This window comes from Microcebus murinus, chromosome X (genome assembly GCF_040939455.1).
Source record: "Microcebus murinus isolate Inina chromosome X, M.murinus_Inina_mat1.0, whole genome shotgun sequence".
NCBI lineage: Eukaryota > Metazoa > Chordata > Mammalia > Primates > Cheirogaleidae > Microcebus > Microcebus murinus.
Genome location: NC_134136.1, coordinates 123,121,565 through 123,141,080, shown reverse-complemented (window position 1 = coordinate 123,141,080; position 19,516 = coordinate 123,121,565). Strand labels below are relative to the sequence as shown.

Genomic DNA, 19,516 nt, shown 5'->3' with positions numbered 1-19,516 from the left:
ACAAATCACCTGGGAATAGAACCCAATTTAGAGTTATTTTTCACATACTCTTTAGCTGAACCAATTTCACCAACAACTTTGAGGTTTACTCAACTCCACTCTACAGTATCATAATGCTCACAAGTACCTTATTTAGAACTTTTCCATTCAGTTGCTCATTTCTTATAGCATCAAATGTTTTGTTTATGGCAGTGATCTCTTTCTATCCTGGACATGAGATATCCCAAGGATGATCTCTCTACTCACAGCAAATAGTTTCATTATTTTTCAAAGAATAAACAACACAGGCTTATTTGAGTGCTGAAAGTACAATTTGAGGTTTACTACCTAGGGCTTGTGGTTCAGGTAAGGCAAATTCCAAGACTTGATCCCACAACCTCCTAATTGTACACTGATCACAGATATTAAGTGATGTCAATGATGCATCTCTTTCATTTTCAAAAACCTGCTGGCAATATCTAAGGCTATCAGGAGGTGCAGAAAGCTTTATCTTTTAGCCCCTATCTTTGTCAATTTAACCCTTCAGTACCCACACTTTTTTCTCTTCCAAGAATTATTGTTTTTTCTAGGATTTCAAATATTGACAGTCCTGTTTTAATTGTCAATAACTTTGAAAATAATCTGTCCTTAATTTTTACATTCTTTATAAACACATTTTTTATTTTTTTTTATGGATACATAATAGTTGTACATATTTATGGGGTCTATGTGATATTTTGACACAAGCATATAATGTATAATGCCCACATTAAAAAAAATAACATTCTGGCAGCTTTGTGTTTCATACTTCCCCCTTCTCTGTGCCTCTATATTTTATCCTTGAAATGGTGACTTGGCTACCCCACTTTTACCTACAGCAACATCACAAATAATAAATTATTATTAAAATTACAAAAGAAGTTTTAAAATTCATTTTGACCTATGACCCTAAGTTTTCAATTTCTGGGCTGAAAATGGATGATGTTACATTTTTCCCTGTAACATTGTTTCCTTTCTGATAAAGAACAGTTAATACTTAAAAAATCCCCCTTGGACTATTTGATAGACACATTTTAATTGGTTTTAGATTATTGAGTGGCACCATTTGTCTCAGATGCAACATTAATATAAAGAGAAATGTGCCCCTGTCATATTATAGGTGACTTTCATATATATTTCTTTTTTTTAGTCAAGCATGAAAATGAGGTTTATTGAGGAGAGAAAGGTAGGATTATAGGGCAAGAGCAAGATACAGGTTTACAGAGCATGGTACATACGCCACAGATGACAACCAGACCCACTGTTGCAGCAAAGTGAGAGCCAAATGAAGGGCACAAAAAGAGTGCAACTCTCATAATTTGAACAACATGTTGACTATGCAACTGATGACAAACTGAACTCTGAATTACAGACAGTAGAAATTTAAATGCCTGCCTGATTAATTGTTATGATAGAAGGAGTATATGGGTGTGTTCCCAAATGGGAGAAATCTTATGAAAAACAGAATGCTTTCTAGAGATCACCTTCCAAGTTGTGCTTTAAAAAAACCAAAAAAACAAAACTCACTGGGATCACTACAAATCCAAGGATTAAGAAGGAATTTCCCAAAACCTGTACCCAGGAGAACTTGACTCCTGGGTTCAGGTGGTCATGAGAAAACCAGTCAAGAGCTGGGAAAGGCTTAAGAATGAAAAGCAATCTCCACCTGACTGCTGAGGAGATTTGCTTGGCTCTGAGAAGAAGAAATCACAAAGCTGGGAGAGAATGGGGTCAGCTTAAAAGTTACATTTTAAATTTGGAGTCCAAGCAAACAGTAAGAAAAAATACTAATACCTACTTGTGGGTTGAAAAAGTGACTCACCAGAGGACTACCTACTGTGACTCTCAGGAGCTGGACACTTACCCTTTTAATAATGTTTCCATGTGGTCCTCACACAAACTAGAAATTGTGATTCCCTAATTTAAATGATTCACAACAAGTTAAAGGTAACTGACCTTGGCAGACTGCTCTGAGAAGTTTTCACAGTACTTTGAAAAGAGAAAAGTGAGAAAATTCTCTTGCCAAATTCAAAAGAATTTGTACCATAGCCATAAGTACCCTCTATTACCTATCATGTTAAATTAACATCCTTAAATTTGATTGGTCTTGTGGTTTTATTGGAGAAGAATGCACATGTTTACTTTGGTTTTATGGTTGTACAAGAGCTATAATCACAAGGATTTTATCCTGCATGCTTCAGTAAACACTACAGCTCTGAGAATTTTTCTTTTATTCCTTTAAAGGGAGCCCCATGTACTTTTCTTAGTTTTTAAAATCCTGTATCAAGGGAAAAACCATAAAGGGGAGATGAGATGGGAAAGGAAGATCTTTGACATTTATCTTGCCACCCTCCTCCAAGTTTGTTTTAACTTCTCTCCAGAGGCATTTATATACATATTTCAGGGCTATAAAGATCTTTTTCAACTATTTACTACAGGAAGAAAAATCATCATTAAATATAATTTTATTTAAAAAATTATAGCATAAAAATCATATGCAAGATGTCTTTAAAAATAAAATAAATTAAAAAAATGAAACTCTACGTTGCTAACAGAAAACAGATCCATCCACATCCAGGGCTGAAGGAAATAACAGAAAGAATATATATCTTTAATTTCTTCCCCTCGCATTTCTTAACACTTATCCAAGTATCATCTTTTGTCTTACCTCTCGGTGCCTATCCCGGTCTCGAGACTTCTCTCTCACCCAATCAATTGTATTGAAATCATCATAGGTCCCTACACCAGGAATTGGCTCCTCCAAGAAGTCCATGATTCTATATGAAGAACCTATTCCTCCACCATTGTATGACTTGCCCTCTGTATTGAATCAGAAACAGACATTAGTACTTAAGATGGACACTATTAACATTTTTAATACCTCCTTTCTAAGTTCCAAAAGGTGAGGCCTTAAACTATCAGATGACTGTAGTTAGAGTGTACTGATAAAGCAACATAATCACTGGGTGGGAACATACATCACAGTCACAGGTTTCTGTGGTCTAGGCACAAAATTATGAGTGGCTAAAGGTAGTGTGAATAGAAAGGGACAGATGGCAGTGACAGTACCAAGAGAAATGACATGAGTTGATGTGCAACAGAAAAGAATTTATGATATCAAAGATAGGAAGGAGCTTGGAACAGCTTAAGTATTTCAGTTTATAGAAGGGAGACAAAAGAGTCAAAGGTCTTTGCAGACACATCACATCAAGAATCATTTTACATTTATAAGGCAGTAATTCAATCCTGTGAGGTGGCTTTTGCCTGAAAGCCTGTCAGCTTCTTCAAGAGTTAAGCTGGCAGGAAAGTACAAATTCCCCTTCAATAGGTCTAAGACTTGATCCCTGATGTAATGGGCTTGTAGAAACTCTTTCTAAGTATGTCGGAACAGTCTAAGATTTACAGGTAGAGACTTAAAGAACAGTGCATGGCTTGGTGATGAAACATCATCTAGAATGAACATATCCATTTGCCCACTTATACTCTTTACCTGCTTTGCTTTTGACACTTCTATTACCACTACTTATGCATATGTTTTATCTTCCTTTCTAGACCAGAAGCTTTTTTCTGGCAACCCTACATCTGATTAAATCATTGCCTTCTCCACAGTGTCTAGCACATTTTCAAAACTTAATAAACATCAGCTGAACCAAAATTTATTTGATGAATGGCGGGGATAAGGGAGAAAATTTTAAACTCACAAGTTGTACTCACGCAAGGCTTAACAAACTTGATCAAAATATTCCTGCAATGTCATCTGATAGAACAATATTTTGCTATTAAATACAGAATGTAAAACAGTATTGAGAAATTTATGCAAATGTACACTGAGGAAAATACAGAATAATGCCTTCATTTAATTCACCCAGCCAAAGCTCACATTTGCAGCACCAACCTTGGCAAGGACAAGGCTTCATCCAGACTCTTTGGTAATGAATCCTTCTGCGGAGAAGGCTCAAGTGGGCCTGAGCTGACTCCCTCTTCTCCCTTCTGTATTCCCATCTTCACTGTAAACTCCTAACAGACAAACTTTAGCATTCTCCTGGGGCAAATTTGAAGGAGCTGTACCTGGTTTACCAACTGTAAGTCTTCTGAATACCTAAGTCAGCACACCTTTCACTAGTAATGTGCACATTTGAAAGGAAAAGCTCTGAAGAGTCCAAATCATCTGGAGGGTGGGGTTGGGGGAGGAGTAGAGAAGGTGAACAAGTTAATCTTAAAACCCCAAACCAAAGTCCTTTCCATATCTTCATTCGTACCTGGATATAAAATGGATGCCTGCTGAATCACCAGCCCAGCATTTCCAATCATGTCAGTGCCATACTGATAAAGATGAAAGCTGGTATGTTGCTTGAGAGCTTAGAGAGGAAAAGCCCAGTAGGAAATGAGGGCAGAAAGAGAATAAAGTATGTGTGTTGGGGGCGGGGAGGCAAGCTGTTTCAATTCTCAAGTCAAATGCTGACATGAACACAGGACACCAAACAACCAGAAATTTACTTTTTAAGGCAGGTTACTACTTCAATTGAATTTACTCTGGTTTAAGAGTTCTCGTTTCAGGAGGAAGAAAAAGGATTTTGTGAAATTGATTTTAAAAAGCATCCAATAGCTATCTAATGTTACACTATGATGTATCAAATAAGGCCCCCAACTTTAAGGATATTAAGGCAAAACGAAGATCTGCAACAGCTCCCTAGCAGGAAAGAAAGAATCCTATTACATCACTAGGTAACATGAGCACTGCATCATCCTCCTTTGTTGTCCCGAAACGCGATTGTCAGACCACTCTCAAAGAGCAGGCAGTGATTAGAATCCTACAACAGACTGCTTGCAATTCTCCAGGGGGGGGGGGGGGCATGCGTCCTTGGTCAGGCTCAAGTCTGCTTACCTTCAATAACAGTTTTCTTTTTTTCTGTCTCAAGGAAGAAATAACCTTGGCAGCCTGCATTTGGTCATTTAGGTTGAGGAGCTTTAACTCTGAAGTGCTTAGAAGGGCACTTGCTGCATTCTCTGCCTTTCACAGCAACAAACGCCACCTAAAGAACCACCAGTGTTCCCAGGCAGTCAGAATGTGATGTCACTGTTAGAATCACATGACCAGACCCTTGGACCAGCCTTGGAGAAAGGAAGATTTTTAACTGGGCACAGAAGCCTTAAAGATGTAGTCTCATCTAAACAAATGCCATCAAACTGGGGGCAGCCAGGTCAGCTCAGAAAACTGCGGCCGAGACAAGTCTTAGTTTTCAGACCTCATTTAGCAGAAAGTCCAACGAGATTAAGTAGAAATATCCAAAAGCACTTAGAGTGACAGGGGTCCTAAGTAAAAAAAGGGAGAGAGGCAAATATAGAAAAGGCTTTTAAAAAAACACTCTGGAGAGCAATACTGTGGGTAAAATCTCACAAACTTAATGCTGAATGAAACATACCAGACACAAAGGAGCACATAACATTAACAATTGTATTCCTGTAAATTCAAAAACAGACAAGCCTAAATTATATCATTTTAGGATACAAATGCAAGTGATTACATTAAAAAGATAAGCAAGAAAATGGCAAAAGTAAAGACAGGAGCTACCCAGAGGAGAGGGCTGCCATCTGGAGGAATACATGGCAAGGGTGGGGCTTCTGGAATGCTGGTCATTTTTCTTGATCTTGGAGGTGATTACCTAAGTGTTCACTTTATTATTATTTTTAAATGGTATGCATATGTTTTATGTCTCTTTCTCTGTGTACATATTATAATTAGAGATTAAATGAAAAAATGAACTGCATATGAACCTACTATATAAGGTCAGTTCTTTAAAAATCCAGTCACTTTGAAAATCCATACTACAGTCAAGAAAATGAGCTGTTTCTTACAGTAGTGCTCTACCCAGAAAGCAACATCAACTCTGATACCCATAAATCTAATCTGGGTGGAAGCAGCTATTTCAGCCCTGACAATAAATTCACTATGATGTTTCCATTGTTTTAAAGGCTTTCTTAGCTTCAGCTCTATTCCAAAGGCTATTTTTAAGCAGGTCTTAATTAATTGTGCAATAAGGCCAGTCCAGTAAGGAAGAATAAAATTGCTCTCCCAAATCCCTAAATGAATCTCCAGGACAGCCACTGTTAAACATTAACCCAGTCACAGTGTGCTCTAATAATCAGATTCTAAATATAGGGCTTTGAAATGTTGATGAACATTGATGAAATTGATGAACTCTCATCAATTCTTAAGATTTGATGCATCCTGAAATGTTAATACAATGAAACCTTATGAAATGTAAGGCAATGCATGAAACTTATATGCTTTCAGTCAATTGTTATAATATCCCACTCTCTTGATGAACTAATCTAGCATTAATGAGGAGAATTAAAGCAAGTGGCAACTGATAGTATTAAGTGGCAATGAGCTACAATGCTGTAAAAAGCAAAAAGCATTTGTGGCCCAAATATGATTGTCTTATGTAATTAAACTTTTAGAACTTTTTAAACTTTTTAAACTAATTAACTTTTTAAACTACTTAAACTTTTTAAACTTTTATTCAAAGAGGGTAACATGCCCAACCTCTTAAGCCTCCTTTAAAATTGTTCTTTATTAAAAAACATGATTTTACCTGTTGTATCTGAAGACCACTACAGAATACACTTTTGGCATCCAATATGACTTACATTATCTTATTATATTATCTCACACTTTAGCAGCTACAGTATTTAGCAGTCAATTTACCGAAAATACTGTCTTTTTTGGTACTTAAAAACTGTATAGTTCTATGGATTGCATAGCTGTTGCTATGATATTAACTTTTAATAAAAGTTCATGTGTTTTTCAAATGCTCTATCAGCACTCCTAGAGGAAGGACCTTTTTAAAATTCCATGTAAAGTTACTTCCTTTGAGAACCAAAGGGCTGGTAGCTATGATGTAGTCCCCATACTAAAATGAGATTAAGAAATGAGGCACTGGGACTCAGAGGTTGACATGCTATATTTCTCTTATTCTTTTATATCCTCCATTCCCTTCTCTGCCAAATTTGTAATCACTAGCATGTGTTCATTATGCAGACTGCCCAGTGCAGGTCAACTGATACTATTATGAAAATAAGACAGAGAAATCCTTAGCAATTTTTAATGCATCCATGACGAAAATGCAATAATATTACAATTAATATTTTGGGATAGCAGAGTTATCTTCCTGACACAGATCTGACCAGATCATTACCAATTTCTAAAAGGTCAGTGACTCCTACAGCAATGTTTTGAAAACTTTTAGCACATGAAGACCCCTTAATGGGTATTTGGCACAAGTGTGGACCACAAATTTAAAACTATTCATCTTAATTTTTAGAAAAAAAACCAAAACATTTAAAAATGTGTAATAATAATGATGACAATGACATTGCTACTATTTCAATGAGAGGGATTAAATTGTACTCTTTCACCAATGTATCTATAGCTGACCTGATGGTAAATAGCTTAAGGTGTTGGTCATATTCCACATCCAGTTGGTTTCTTTTCTTAGCATTTTTTTAAATTTAGCAGAAAAAAAAAGCAAATTCATAAAATTTAGTTGTCAAGAATGGCAGCAGAGATTATGTGCCCCTTCAGGGCCAACTGATGAGGCACAAAGTAACAAAATGCAAAAGGTTTTTCAAAAACTAGTATATTAAGAGTTAAGCTTCTGGGCTGAGCACATTGGCTCATGCCTGTAATCGTAGCACTCTTGGAGGCTGATCGCTTGAGGTCAGGAGTTTGAAACCAGCCTGACCAAGAGCAAGACCCCATCTCTACAAAAAAAAAAAAAAAAATTAGCCGGGCACAGTAGCATGTGCCTGTAGTTCCAGCTACTCGGGAGGCCAAGGCAGGAGAATCACTTAAATCTAGGAGTTTGAGTTTGCAGTGAGCTATTAATATGGTGACACCACTGTACTCTAGCTGGGGTGACAGATAGAGTCTCTGTTTCAAAAAAATAATAATAATTAAGCTTCTGGTGTGTAAACAAACACACTGTCGAGAAAGGTAGAGTAAAATTAAACTAAATGTCAGATTGGAGTACTTAAGTGAGTCCAGATTTTTGCCTCTATAAGAAAAAAAAGTTAAACTTATCTCAAGTAAGTTTTGATGGCCTAGTGAATATTATACATAAAATAATTGAATGCTCTAATAGGAAAATTATTCAAGTTAAAGTACAATTAGATCTCGACTTGAAGGACAGAAGAAAAAGCCCCCAAAAGGCTAATTTACATTGCCTGAGTCCAGGAAAAACACACAGTAAACTAGTCAGAGAAAAAAGTCAACATTAAAACAGCTTTCCTGCCGGGCGCGGTGGCTCACGCCTGTAATCCTAGCACTCTGGGAGGCTGAGGCGGGCGGATTGCTCAAGGTCAGGAGTTCAAAACCAGCCTGAGCGAGACCCCGTCTCTACTATAAAAAAAAATAGAAAGAAATTAATTGGCCAACTAATTTATATATACAAAAAAAATTAGCCGGGCATGGTGGCACATGCCTGTAGTCCCAGCTACTCGGGAGGCTGAGGCAGGAGGATCGCTTGAGCCCAGGAGATTGAGGTTGCTGTGAGCTAGGCTGATGCCACGGCACTCACTCTAGCCTGGGCAACAAAGCGAGACTCTGTCTCAAAAAAAAAAAAAAAACAGCTTTCCTTACATTATACTTAGGTCTAAGACTTAACAACGGGTCTTTAGAAACACACTGCTTAAATAAGAAGGCGTACAAATGAATGCATTTAACCTAGTTCCCATTATGGAAACTACTTTCTAATTTTTTTCCTAAAAGAAATCACAGGATGCTTAAAACTAGAAAATCCTTTAAAATACAAGAAAAAAATTCAGATTTGAGAATGTTTATTTCAATCCCTAACTAATATGCCATTAGAAATTTACCTAGGGGGCTGAACAGTAACTGATTAAGTGAACTAGTTAATCACTAACAAAAACACAAGGGGGAAAAGGATAGAAAGAAACCTAAAGCATAGACCTTGAAGTACTGCTTTAGTAATATCACAGCTGCATGAGGGCTCCATAATTGGCAACAGCCTAAAGAAATAAATAAACGCTCAAAGAAATGGGGCAGAGCCATTAGTATGTATCACAGGACTTGAAAATCATCCCTTGAAAAATATTTCAGTTTTATAGGGATATATTATATTTTTGCAAGGCTGGAACCACATCTACAAAACATTTAACACTATGCCTAGCACATATCAGCAGATACTCATCCTGTAGTAATTTAAACCTTACCTCTATTCAACAGCAACTACTGAGAGCCTATTACATGTCATTTTTCACTTCCATAACTGCACCGCCCCTTCCCTTCTTGTACTGGTTTATCCATTCTAGATCTTCTAATAAATCATAAACTCTTTCACATTTCATTTCACCTACATGTCTGTGTCTGAAAATACATTACAGTTGAAGCCCTAATAATTAGGCAATGTTTGTAGGACCTTTCTATCTAGGAACTTGTGCTTCCATTTTGCTTCTACTTTGCTTTTCCACTTACCCAAACCCATTGGCCAAAAAGCAAATGTTGTTGGAGTAGTCTCCCATCTAAGTCCTGTAGAGCATCACTGGACCATGTTATGCTTTAATATGCTATCTTAGTTTGACCCCTGGAATATCTATTCAGGGTGACTATTCTGTTGATACACATCTATAAGTCATACTGGTTGTTAAATACTGAAATATCTCAGTAGCTATAGATAAATAACTACTTTTTTCTGAGGACTCTCCTCCTCCTTGCCTCCCATCAGCCCTTAGAAACTCCTGAACTTTCCCATGATCCAGCAGCTGGAACACCAGGAGGCTCTAGGACACTGCCTTAGTGCTAAGTCTGACATCCAATCTGACTGATAAGCACCTGTGTTGTTTTGAATCTCACCCCTGCACTCATTTCATTTAGGGATCCACTGCTTTGGTTCCTGCTCAGAGCAAGTTAAAACTTGAAATTATCTAAGATGCAGGAAGGACAACAAAGAAGAAACTATATCCCAACTCTGCTGAGAGCTGGACAATAAAAGGGGTAGTGAGGGATGTGGGTAATGGAACTGTAAAAACCACAACAAATCTATTGAAATGAAGTTTGAGAGTTATGAGAAGAATACAGTAAGGTATGGCATGGTAGAAGGGGATAGGCAGAACTTTAGAGACAAGCATAGATCAAGATTCTGACACTACTTTATGACTCCTTTTTTCCCATTGGCTATAGCTCTATACCCACTGGGTTGTAGATATTTTGGGGGGGGGTGTATCTCTTTTATGCATCTGTATCCTACTCCCAGCATCTGCTCTAATCTGGAAGTTCCCAAGCCAACCCACTTTCATCATGAGTGGAGCCAGGTAGCTAATTGCCAGAATTACCAGTTAGCAGAAACAGCACATGAGGATTTTTGCTTGGTAACTATGGTTCTCACTAGACTAGAATGCCACAGAAAGCAATATAGAACTAGAAGTAAAGGGGCTAGTTTTGATAAAGTTGCTGAGAGGGCTGTCCATATAAAGCAAACAGCCCTTTACTCCCTTATCGGCTCTTCATTCCTTTCTTCTCAAGTGTACACACTTATGGGACTGACAAGAGAGTGGAGAATACAATAGGTAGTGAGACACTACCCTAAAATGCACATTACATAACCACAGTGTTGGAAAATCCTTTGGGTAGCATGATCCTGCCTAATAATTTATAATTATTGTTTTAGAAGCAGTAATTCTCCAGTTCTTTTATATGAAGTCTACATTGGTTTCTCTCTATTAATCTCCAAAAAGAAGTTGGGGACAAGAAACTAGCAGTTCTTCTTTGGTGGGGAAAAATTTTGAGACAGGAAATACCAATCAGGAAATTCTTCTTGGATTCATAGGAATAGTGCAATGTCATGGACAGAAAAATGAGTTAAAAAAAAAAAAAAAAAAAGCATATCTCCCCTGGGAATCCCTTAAAGAAACAGTTGCAATTGTGTACACCAATGTACCTATGTTATTCATTGTAGCACTGTCTGTAGTAGCAAACCTGGAAACAATGATAGTGCTCAGTAATAGGGGAATAGTAAAAGGAAGGAAGTAGACTGATGTGTAGTAAAATAGAAAAATCTCCCAGACATATTATATGAAAAATCAAGTCAAAAAATAATAAGTAGAATTTTTTTTTCAAGTGTGTGTCTCTGTGTGTGACTAGATAGAGAAAGAACTGGAAGGATCATATTGAAGTCTTTTTGGTGGTTGTCTCTTAAGTGGGAAGAACAGGGGGGACTTTCACATTTTACAGATGGGTATACTGTTTGAATCTTTTATAGTGAGGTGTATTTATGTGCTATATAAGTGATTTTGAAAATAAAAATAAAAGCAATGCAGCTGAAAGAGTAGAGACAGCATACTACAAAGAGCAGACCTCTATTCTGGGAGTCAGATCACTGGGATATTTATGGACAAAGCAAGTGATAGTTTCTGGTGAACACTAGGTAGAGAAGCCCTGAGAGAAAGGTGGCTTACTCAGTTTTTAAATAAAAGTCAATAGGAAAAAAGTCTTTGTGATTGAACCTACAGTCCAGCAGTAAGAAGACACAGATTCTAATCCCAGCTCTACAACTCATTAGTTGTGTCACCTTGGGCAACTGCCTTAATCTCTGTGGGTTTACAGGTTCACCATCTACAAAAGGAGGGGATATTAGCAAGTATGATTTTAAGGTCCCTTCCAACTTCATACTCTATCATTTTAGCAATGATATTTTGTTTGGTCACTCATATATTGTATTGAATGACTTCTGAGAGGACCTTATCCTTGAGGAATTCCAAATGGTATTTTGATTGCGTAGTTATCTGAGAATACTCTTCTGACAAGATCATAAAATGGTGCTACCAATCCTCAAAAAATATAAGTAAGATTCAGCTCACCAGTGAAGTATAGGACAAACTAGTATCCCACTGAGACCCAACACTACTATGGGTAACTATGTAGAATTTTACCCATATGGCTACAGCATCTCTGGAGTACCCGGTAGCCCCAGACCCCAGAAATGCACAGTACACACCTCCCGAGGCATTACAGCAACTCTTTTCTCTACCACATGTCATAAAGTGGAACAAAGCAATCCACTCAGGAATTACAGTATAAACAAAGGGCCTCTAAAATACATTTCCTTCAAGAAGGGACCAAAGTGGTTTCATTAAATGAAAAATAAATGGGGAGCCTCCGGATTCAGCTCCTGCAAGTAAAGACCTTAGAAGTTACTACTTTCATCCTTACAGGAAAAGTTTAGACAAACTGAAAAATCAATGATCTTTCTTGAACCCATTGGAGAAATGAGGTTGCAGAAGAAACTGCTACCCCAAAATCTCAGGAGACAAACTTATCCAAAGAAACAAAGCTGAGATCTGCTTACCTGGAGTAGAGATGGCTGGAACCATTAACTGGTAAGAACACTTAATAGGCAACTTGGAAAAATTCCTGAAGGCTGAGTGTGGATTAGTATGAGAATGAGAAACTCCTGGGTACCACAGTCTTAGTGGGAGCTCCCACACCAAGGCTCAAGCTCTACCTCCAGGAACACCACCACGTCCTTACAGCGAAGATCCAAGAAACAATTCCTCCCAACTCTGACCAGGCAAGGAAAAGAGCAATCACTATGAAATTTGACCAGAGATTTCTCCATAACAAAGGCCTATGCTCCAGGGGAAAATACCTGCCCTGAGCCTCCTCCCAGTTGGGGAAAAAGCATTCTTCCCACTCCAACCCCCTCTAGCCTTCTTATCTGACCTACAGGGAGAGAAACACTCAACAGAGGTCAGGGATTCAAGGAAACACATTGAGAATGCTGCAGTCAAGGGAGTAGAGACAAGGGAGGACAAAAAGCTGTACTATTGGAGAAAAACTCTGCAGTCACAAAACACAGTTCCAATAAAATACTGAGATTTAATCAGAAGATTATAAAATTACCTCCTCCTCCATACTTTACCACCACAACACAAGGCACCAGTATAATAATAGTGCATTACAATGGAAAGAGTTGCAAGACACAGAATCTCTAGAGTTGTCTTTAGGCAAACTCAAAATCAAAAGAGGAGAGGAAAACAAGGACACTATAGAAATTTGAACCCTCCGGCACCTAGTTATACCAAACACTAAATACAGCCCAACTCTTACTCAGTTTGCCATCAATCCTAACACAATGGAATTAAACTAGAAACAAATAACAGAAAAACAGCTGGAAAATCCACCCAAATACCTGAAAATTAAACAACACCTCCAAATAACCCATGGGTCAAAAAAGTCTCAAGACAATTTAAAAATATTTTGAGGAAGATGAGAATACAACATATCAAAAATTGTGGGATGCAGTAAAAGCAGTGCTTCGAGCGAAATTTATAGAATTAGATGCATATATTACAAAAGAAGATCTAAAACCAATAACTTAAGCTTCCACCTTAGGAAATTAGGGGAAAAAGAGAACAATGTACGCTTAAAGCAAGCAGAAGAAAACAAAACGAAACAGTGCTTAGAGAGAAATTTATAGAATTAGATGCATATATTACAAAAGAAGATCTAAAACCAATAACTTAAGCTTCCATCTTAGGAAATTAGCGGAAAAAGAGAACAATGTATGCCTAAAGCAAGCAGAAGAAAACAAAACGAAACAAAACAAAAAAATCAGAGCAAAAAATCAATAAAATTGGGCCAGGTACGGTGGCTCACGCCTGTAATCCTAGCACTCTGGGAGGCCGAGGCGGGCGGATCGCTCGAGGTCAGGAGTTCAAAACCAGCCTGAGCAAGAGTAAGACCCTGTCTTTACTAAAAATAGAAAGAAATTAATTGGCCAACTAAAATATATAGAAAAAATTATCCGGGCATGGTGGCACATGCCTGTAGTCCCAGCTACTTGGGAGGCTGGGGCAGAAGGATCACTTGAGCCCAGGAGTTTGAGATTGCTGTGAGGTAAGCTAACTCCACTGTACTCTAGCCTGGGCAAGAGAATAAGACTCTGTCTTCAGAAAAAAATAAATCAATGAAATTTAGCACAGGAAAACAGAGAAAAAATTAACAAAACCAAAAGCAGGTTCTTTGAAAACATCAAGAAAATTGATAAACTGCTATCCGGGCTAACCAAGAAAAAAAAGAAAGAAGACACAAATTACCAATATCAGAAATGAAAGAGAAGTCATCACTACTGATCCCTAAGACATTAAAAGGATAATAAAAAATACTATGAACAACTCTACACACACAAATTTGTTAACTTAGGTCAAACGGACCAATTATTTGAAAGACACCAAACTACCAAAACTTACTCAGGAGAAACAGAAATTCTAACTAGCCTTATGTTTATTATTAGATCAAAAATTAATAACCTCCCCCAATAGAAAGCACCAGACCCAGATGATTTCACTAGTAAGTTCTACCAAATACTTAAGGAAGAAATAGTACCAATTTTTCATAATCTCTTCCAGGAAATAATAGCAGAGGAGACATCTCCTAACTTACTCTATGAGGCCAACATCATCCCATATGAAAACCTAATAAAGACATTACAAAAAAAAAACTATAGACCAGTATCTCTCATGAACACAGATGTAAAAGTTCTCAAAAATATTAGTAAATTAAACCCAACAATGTATAAAAAGAATTATACACCCCAACCAAGTGGAATTTATTTTAGGTATGCAAAGCTGGTTCAGCATTCCAAAAATCAATGTAATTTACCATATCAACAGACTAAATAATAAAATCATATGATCATATCAACTGACACCACAAAAGCATTTGACATAATTCAACATCCATTCATGATTAAAACTCTCAGCAAACTAGGAATAAAGGGTAATTTCCTCAACTTAATAAAGAACATCTACAAAAGACCCTGCAGTTAACATAAAACTTAATGGTGAGAAACTGGACTCTTCTCCCCTCAGATCAGGAACAAGACAAGAATGTCTTCTCTTCCAAGTCATCTATTCAACAACTTAGCTAGTTAATTAGGACAGAAAAGGAAATAAAAGGTACACGGTTTGAAAAGGCAGAAATAAAACTGTCTTTATTCACAGGTGACACAACTGTCTATGTAGAAAATCTCAAAGAATCCTAAAGAAATGCTAAAGGGAGGAAAAAACCCAACCTCCTGAAAATAATAGAATATAGTCACACTGCAGGATATAAGGTCAAGATACAAAAGTCAGTTGCTTTTTGTATACCAGCAATGAACTAGAATTGCAAATGATAAAAAATAATACCATTTACAATAGCCCATCCCCAAATTAAACACTTAGGTATAAATCTAAGAAAATATACACAGGATCTATATGCAGAAAACTACAAAATACTGATGAAGTAAATCAAAGAAGATCTAGATAAATATTCTATGTTCATGGAATGAAAAACTCAATACTGTTAAGATGTCATTTCTTCCCAACTTCATCTATAGATTCAACACAAACTCAATGAAAACCCATGTAAGTTATTTTGTGACTACAATAAACCGACTTTAAAGCTTCTGTGGGAAAACAAAACATCTAGAATAGCCAACACAATACTGAAAATGAACAAAGTTGGAAGATTCATACTACCCTATTTCAAGATTTACTATAAATCTATAATAATCAATACAGCATGATACTGTCAAAAGAAAAGATGCATAGATCAAGGGGACAAACAAGAGAGCCCAGAAATAGACCCACATAAATATAGTCAAATAGTGTTTGATGAAGGTACAATGGCAATTCAGTGGAGAAAGGACAGTGATTTCAACAACCAGTGCTGCAATGACTGAGCATACATAAGTAAAAAAGAGAATATAGACAAAGACCTTATACTTTTCACAAAAATTAACCCAAAATGGATCATTGACCTAAATGTAAAATACAAAACTATTAAACTTCTAGAAGATAACATAGGAGAAAATCTGTATGATTTTGGATTTGGTGATGACTTTTTAGATCCAGGAAAGAAAAAATTGCTAAGTTAGACTTCATTAAAACTAAAAATTTCTGTTTTGCAAAAGCCACTGTAAGGAGAATGAAAGGACAAGCCACAGACTGGGATGAAACATTTGCAAAACACATATCTGATAAAGGACTATTATCTAAAATACAAAGAACCCTCAAACTCGACAAGAGAAAACAATCCAATTTAAAAATGGACAAAAAACCTGAAATTCACCAGAGAAGATATACATATGGCAAAAAGCCTATGAAAAGATGCTCAACATCATTTGTCATTAGAGAAATGCAAATCAAAATAATGAGATACCATTACATACCTATTAGAATGGCTAAAATCCAAAATATTGACAATACAAAGGATGCAAAGTAACAGGAACTCTCATTCATAGCTGATAGGAATGCAAAATGGTACAGCCACTTTGGAAGAGAATCTGGGACTTTCTTACAAAACTAAACATAATCTTACCATATGATCCAGCAATTACACACTTGATTTGAAAACTTATGTCCACACAAAAACCTTCACACAGATGTTTATACCAGCTTCATTCATGATTGCCCAAAAGAGAAAGCAACCAAGATGCCCTTCAGTAGGTGAATGGATAAACAAACAGTGGTACATCCAGACAATGGAATACTATTCAGCAATAAAAAGGAAATAGCAATCAACCCAAACAAAGGCACAATGAATCTTAAATGCATATTGCTAAGTGAAGGAAGCTAGCCTGAAAAGGTTGCATTCTGTATGATTCCATTTATGTGACATTCTGGAAAGGGCAAATTTATGGGACCAATAAAAAATGTGGTTGCCAGGTGCTCAGAGAGGAGGGGGGGGTGAATAGGTAAAGCACAGAGAGTTTGTTATGGCAGTGAAACTATTCTGCAAGATACTGTAATAGTGGATACATTTTACCAAAACCCATACAACTTCACAGCACTGAGTGAAACTTAATGTACACAAATTTAAAAAAAATAATTTGGGAGACTGAAGATCCCAGGATGGAATGCAGAATGTGACAAAATAATTTAACTGTATCACAAATTTATGAAATAGCTTCACTGAAGGGGATAAGGGGAAAAGATGCTGATCCAAGTAACTGTGGAAATGAATGGAATCTGTAAGACTAAAAGTAAAAGGAATAATGCATAAACACTGCACTCTCATTGATAAAGTTGCCTGTCATGGAGAATACAGGTTAACAATTCTGAAACCACTATACAAATACAGTTGTGTATAGCTTAATGATGCAGAAATATTCTGAGAAATGTGCTGTTAGGTGATTTTGTCATCCTGTGAACACCATAGAGTGTACTTATACAAACCTGGATAGTATAGCCTCCTATACACCTAGGCTATCTGGTATGGCCTATTTCTCCTAGGCTACAAACTTGTACAGCATGTTACCATACTAAGCACTATAGACAATTGTAACACAATGCTAAGTATTTGTGTATGTAGAAAAGTTATGGTAACAATATAGTATTATGATATTATGAGACCACTGTCATATATGCAACCCATAGTTGACCAACACATCACTATACAGTACATGACTGCATACTGGAAGTGAACAGTTATGTAATGGATAGTAGATGGTGGATGATGGGAGATTACAGACAAGCAAAGGGAGGAAGCTAGAATGATCAATATGGTAATGAATTAGAATTAGAGATATCAGTATGATCTCATGTTTTGCTTAATGTAGATACCAGTGGTTACATATAGATATATTTATAGATGTGTATGCATATATGTGTCTATATGTATGAGTCAGTATACATACACATATTTCCTTACTCCTTTGGCTGATAGGGCCTAGAAGTAACAAGGGCCCAGTAGAAATTAGCATAATAAGTACCTATATCGTGGTTTCTAATACCAACAACAGGAACCAGGGCTCCTTGGAAAAATGGCTTATTCTAGTACTGAGGCAGGAAATATATCTCATGAGCCTGGAGCATACTATAGTGCCAAAAAAAATAAGGAAGTACTCAAAAGAAAAATCCACAATGATAGGGACTTGTCAAAGGGAAATGAAGCCAATTGAAAGAGCTTCCAACGGCCAAAGCTAGAACAATTTGAGCAATGAAATAAAGCAATAATGGATTATAACCCAAAGTATAAAATAAATGAGTCCATAATGATATAAATAAATTATTGAATAAATAAACGGGAGAGAAAAGACAATTCTCCCATGTAGAATAATTACAAATAATTTCTGTAGATACTTCACCCTTGAGGAGGTGGAACGTCACTCCCTAGTCCTTAAATGTGGGCTGTACATAGTGACTTCATTCCAAAGCATACAGTATGGAAAGAAGGGGGAAAAAAAGAGTATCTTTACAGTGGAAAACCCTGACCAGCACTACCTTACCCAGGTGATTAAGATCAACATCAATGGTGGTAAGTCATGTTGATAGTATATACAACCTTGATAAGACATGATGAGAAGGACACTTTACCTCTGTGGTCTTCCTCTCCAAAACCCAAAATTCCAGTCTAATCACAAGAAAAACATCAGACAAATCCCAGTTGAGAGACATTCTACAAAATACCTGACCAGTACTCTTCAAAACTGTTAAGGTCATCAAAAACAAGGAAAGTCTGAGCAAATGTCACAGCCAAGAGTAGCCTAAGGAGACATGATGAATACATGTAATGTGGTGTACTCGATGAGACATTTAGGTAAACACTTCTGACTAAAGTATATACTTTAGCTAATAAAAAATAAAAATAAATGGTGGAAAGATTAGAGGATATCTATTTTAAAATCTGACCATTTTCTTATTAAGTTACCTAAAGGAAGCCTTTAGAGCCCGTGGACATCACCATAGGTCTCATTTTAAAGATTCAACATATAATACTAGTGTGGTTTATGGCCCCACAGAGCTTTTGATATGGCTACTTTTTTTTTTTTTCAAGTTCAAAAAGCAGCAATGATTGCCATTCTCCCAGGCTAAGTGTTCAGGGAAGTTAGAATATTATGAGAATGATAGAATCCAAAATAGCTTTTCCTCCCCACACAATCCACACAGTTTCTCTAGTCAGATAGCTTGGGAAAAGCCTAACTGAGGTGATGATGGTAGATTTCTCCGTGAGCTGGAGCCCAAGATATTCTCCTTCGTTTTCAGTTTCTCTATGGAGGAAAACTATGACTTTGTTTACAGTGGGCAAAACAAACACTGTTTCACAATTTACTTGGTGGATTTCAAGTACTGTCATCCTTTTCATTCTACCACATTTGACTATTAAGATTTTTTTCTTCTCTAGGAAGAAATTAGGTTGAGACTTAGCAGGTGGTATGGGGAAACACAGCCTACACCATAATATGCTTAGGCTTTGAAGTCATCTCTCTTTTCTATTTTATTCCCCATATCTAATTGGTCCTATCAATGCCCCCTCTGAAATTTCTCCAGAACTTATCCTTCTTCTCCATTTCCTCTGTCTTTATTCAGGCCTTTTGATTGTTTGTCTAGATTTAAAAAAACCCAAAAAACCAGTTTCACTGGTTTTCCAGTGTCCAACCTACATTTCTCCTCAATCTACCTTCCACACTGCCAAAAATTCTCTAAAACTCAAATC

The 19,516-nt window shown here is 36.8% G+C and overlaps 1 protein-coding gene across 3 annotated transcripts in view; it reads right to left on the bottom strand.

The window, feature by feature from the left end:
• Positions 1 to 19,516, bottom strand: part of CLCN5 (chloride voltage-gated channel 5) — a 191,197-nt gene that overhangs the window by 30,888 nt on the left and 140,793 nt on the right. For 2 of the 3 annotated variants that reach the window (XM_020284855.2, XM_020284857.2), the window contains one exon: positions 2,687 to 2,838. In XM_020284855.2, the coding sequence (XP_020140444.1) occupies positions 2,687 to 2,838 (152 nt within the window). Of the gene's footprint in view, positions 1 to 2,686; positions 2,839 to 4,903; positions 8,284 to 19,516 lie in introns of those variants that run through there. The other variant, XM_012756949.3, reaches the window with a different exon arrangement.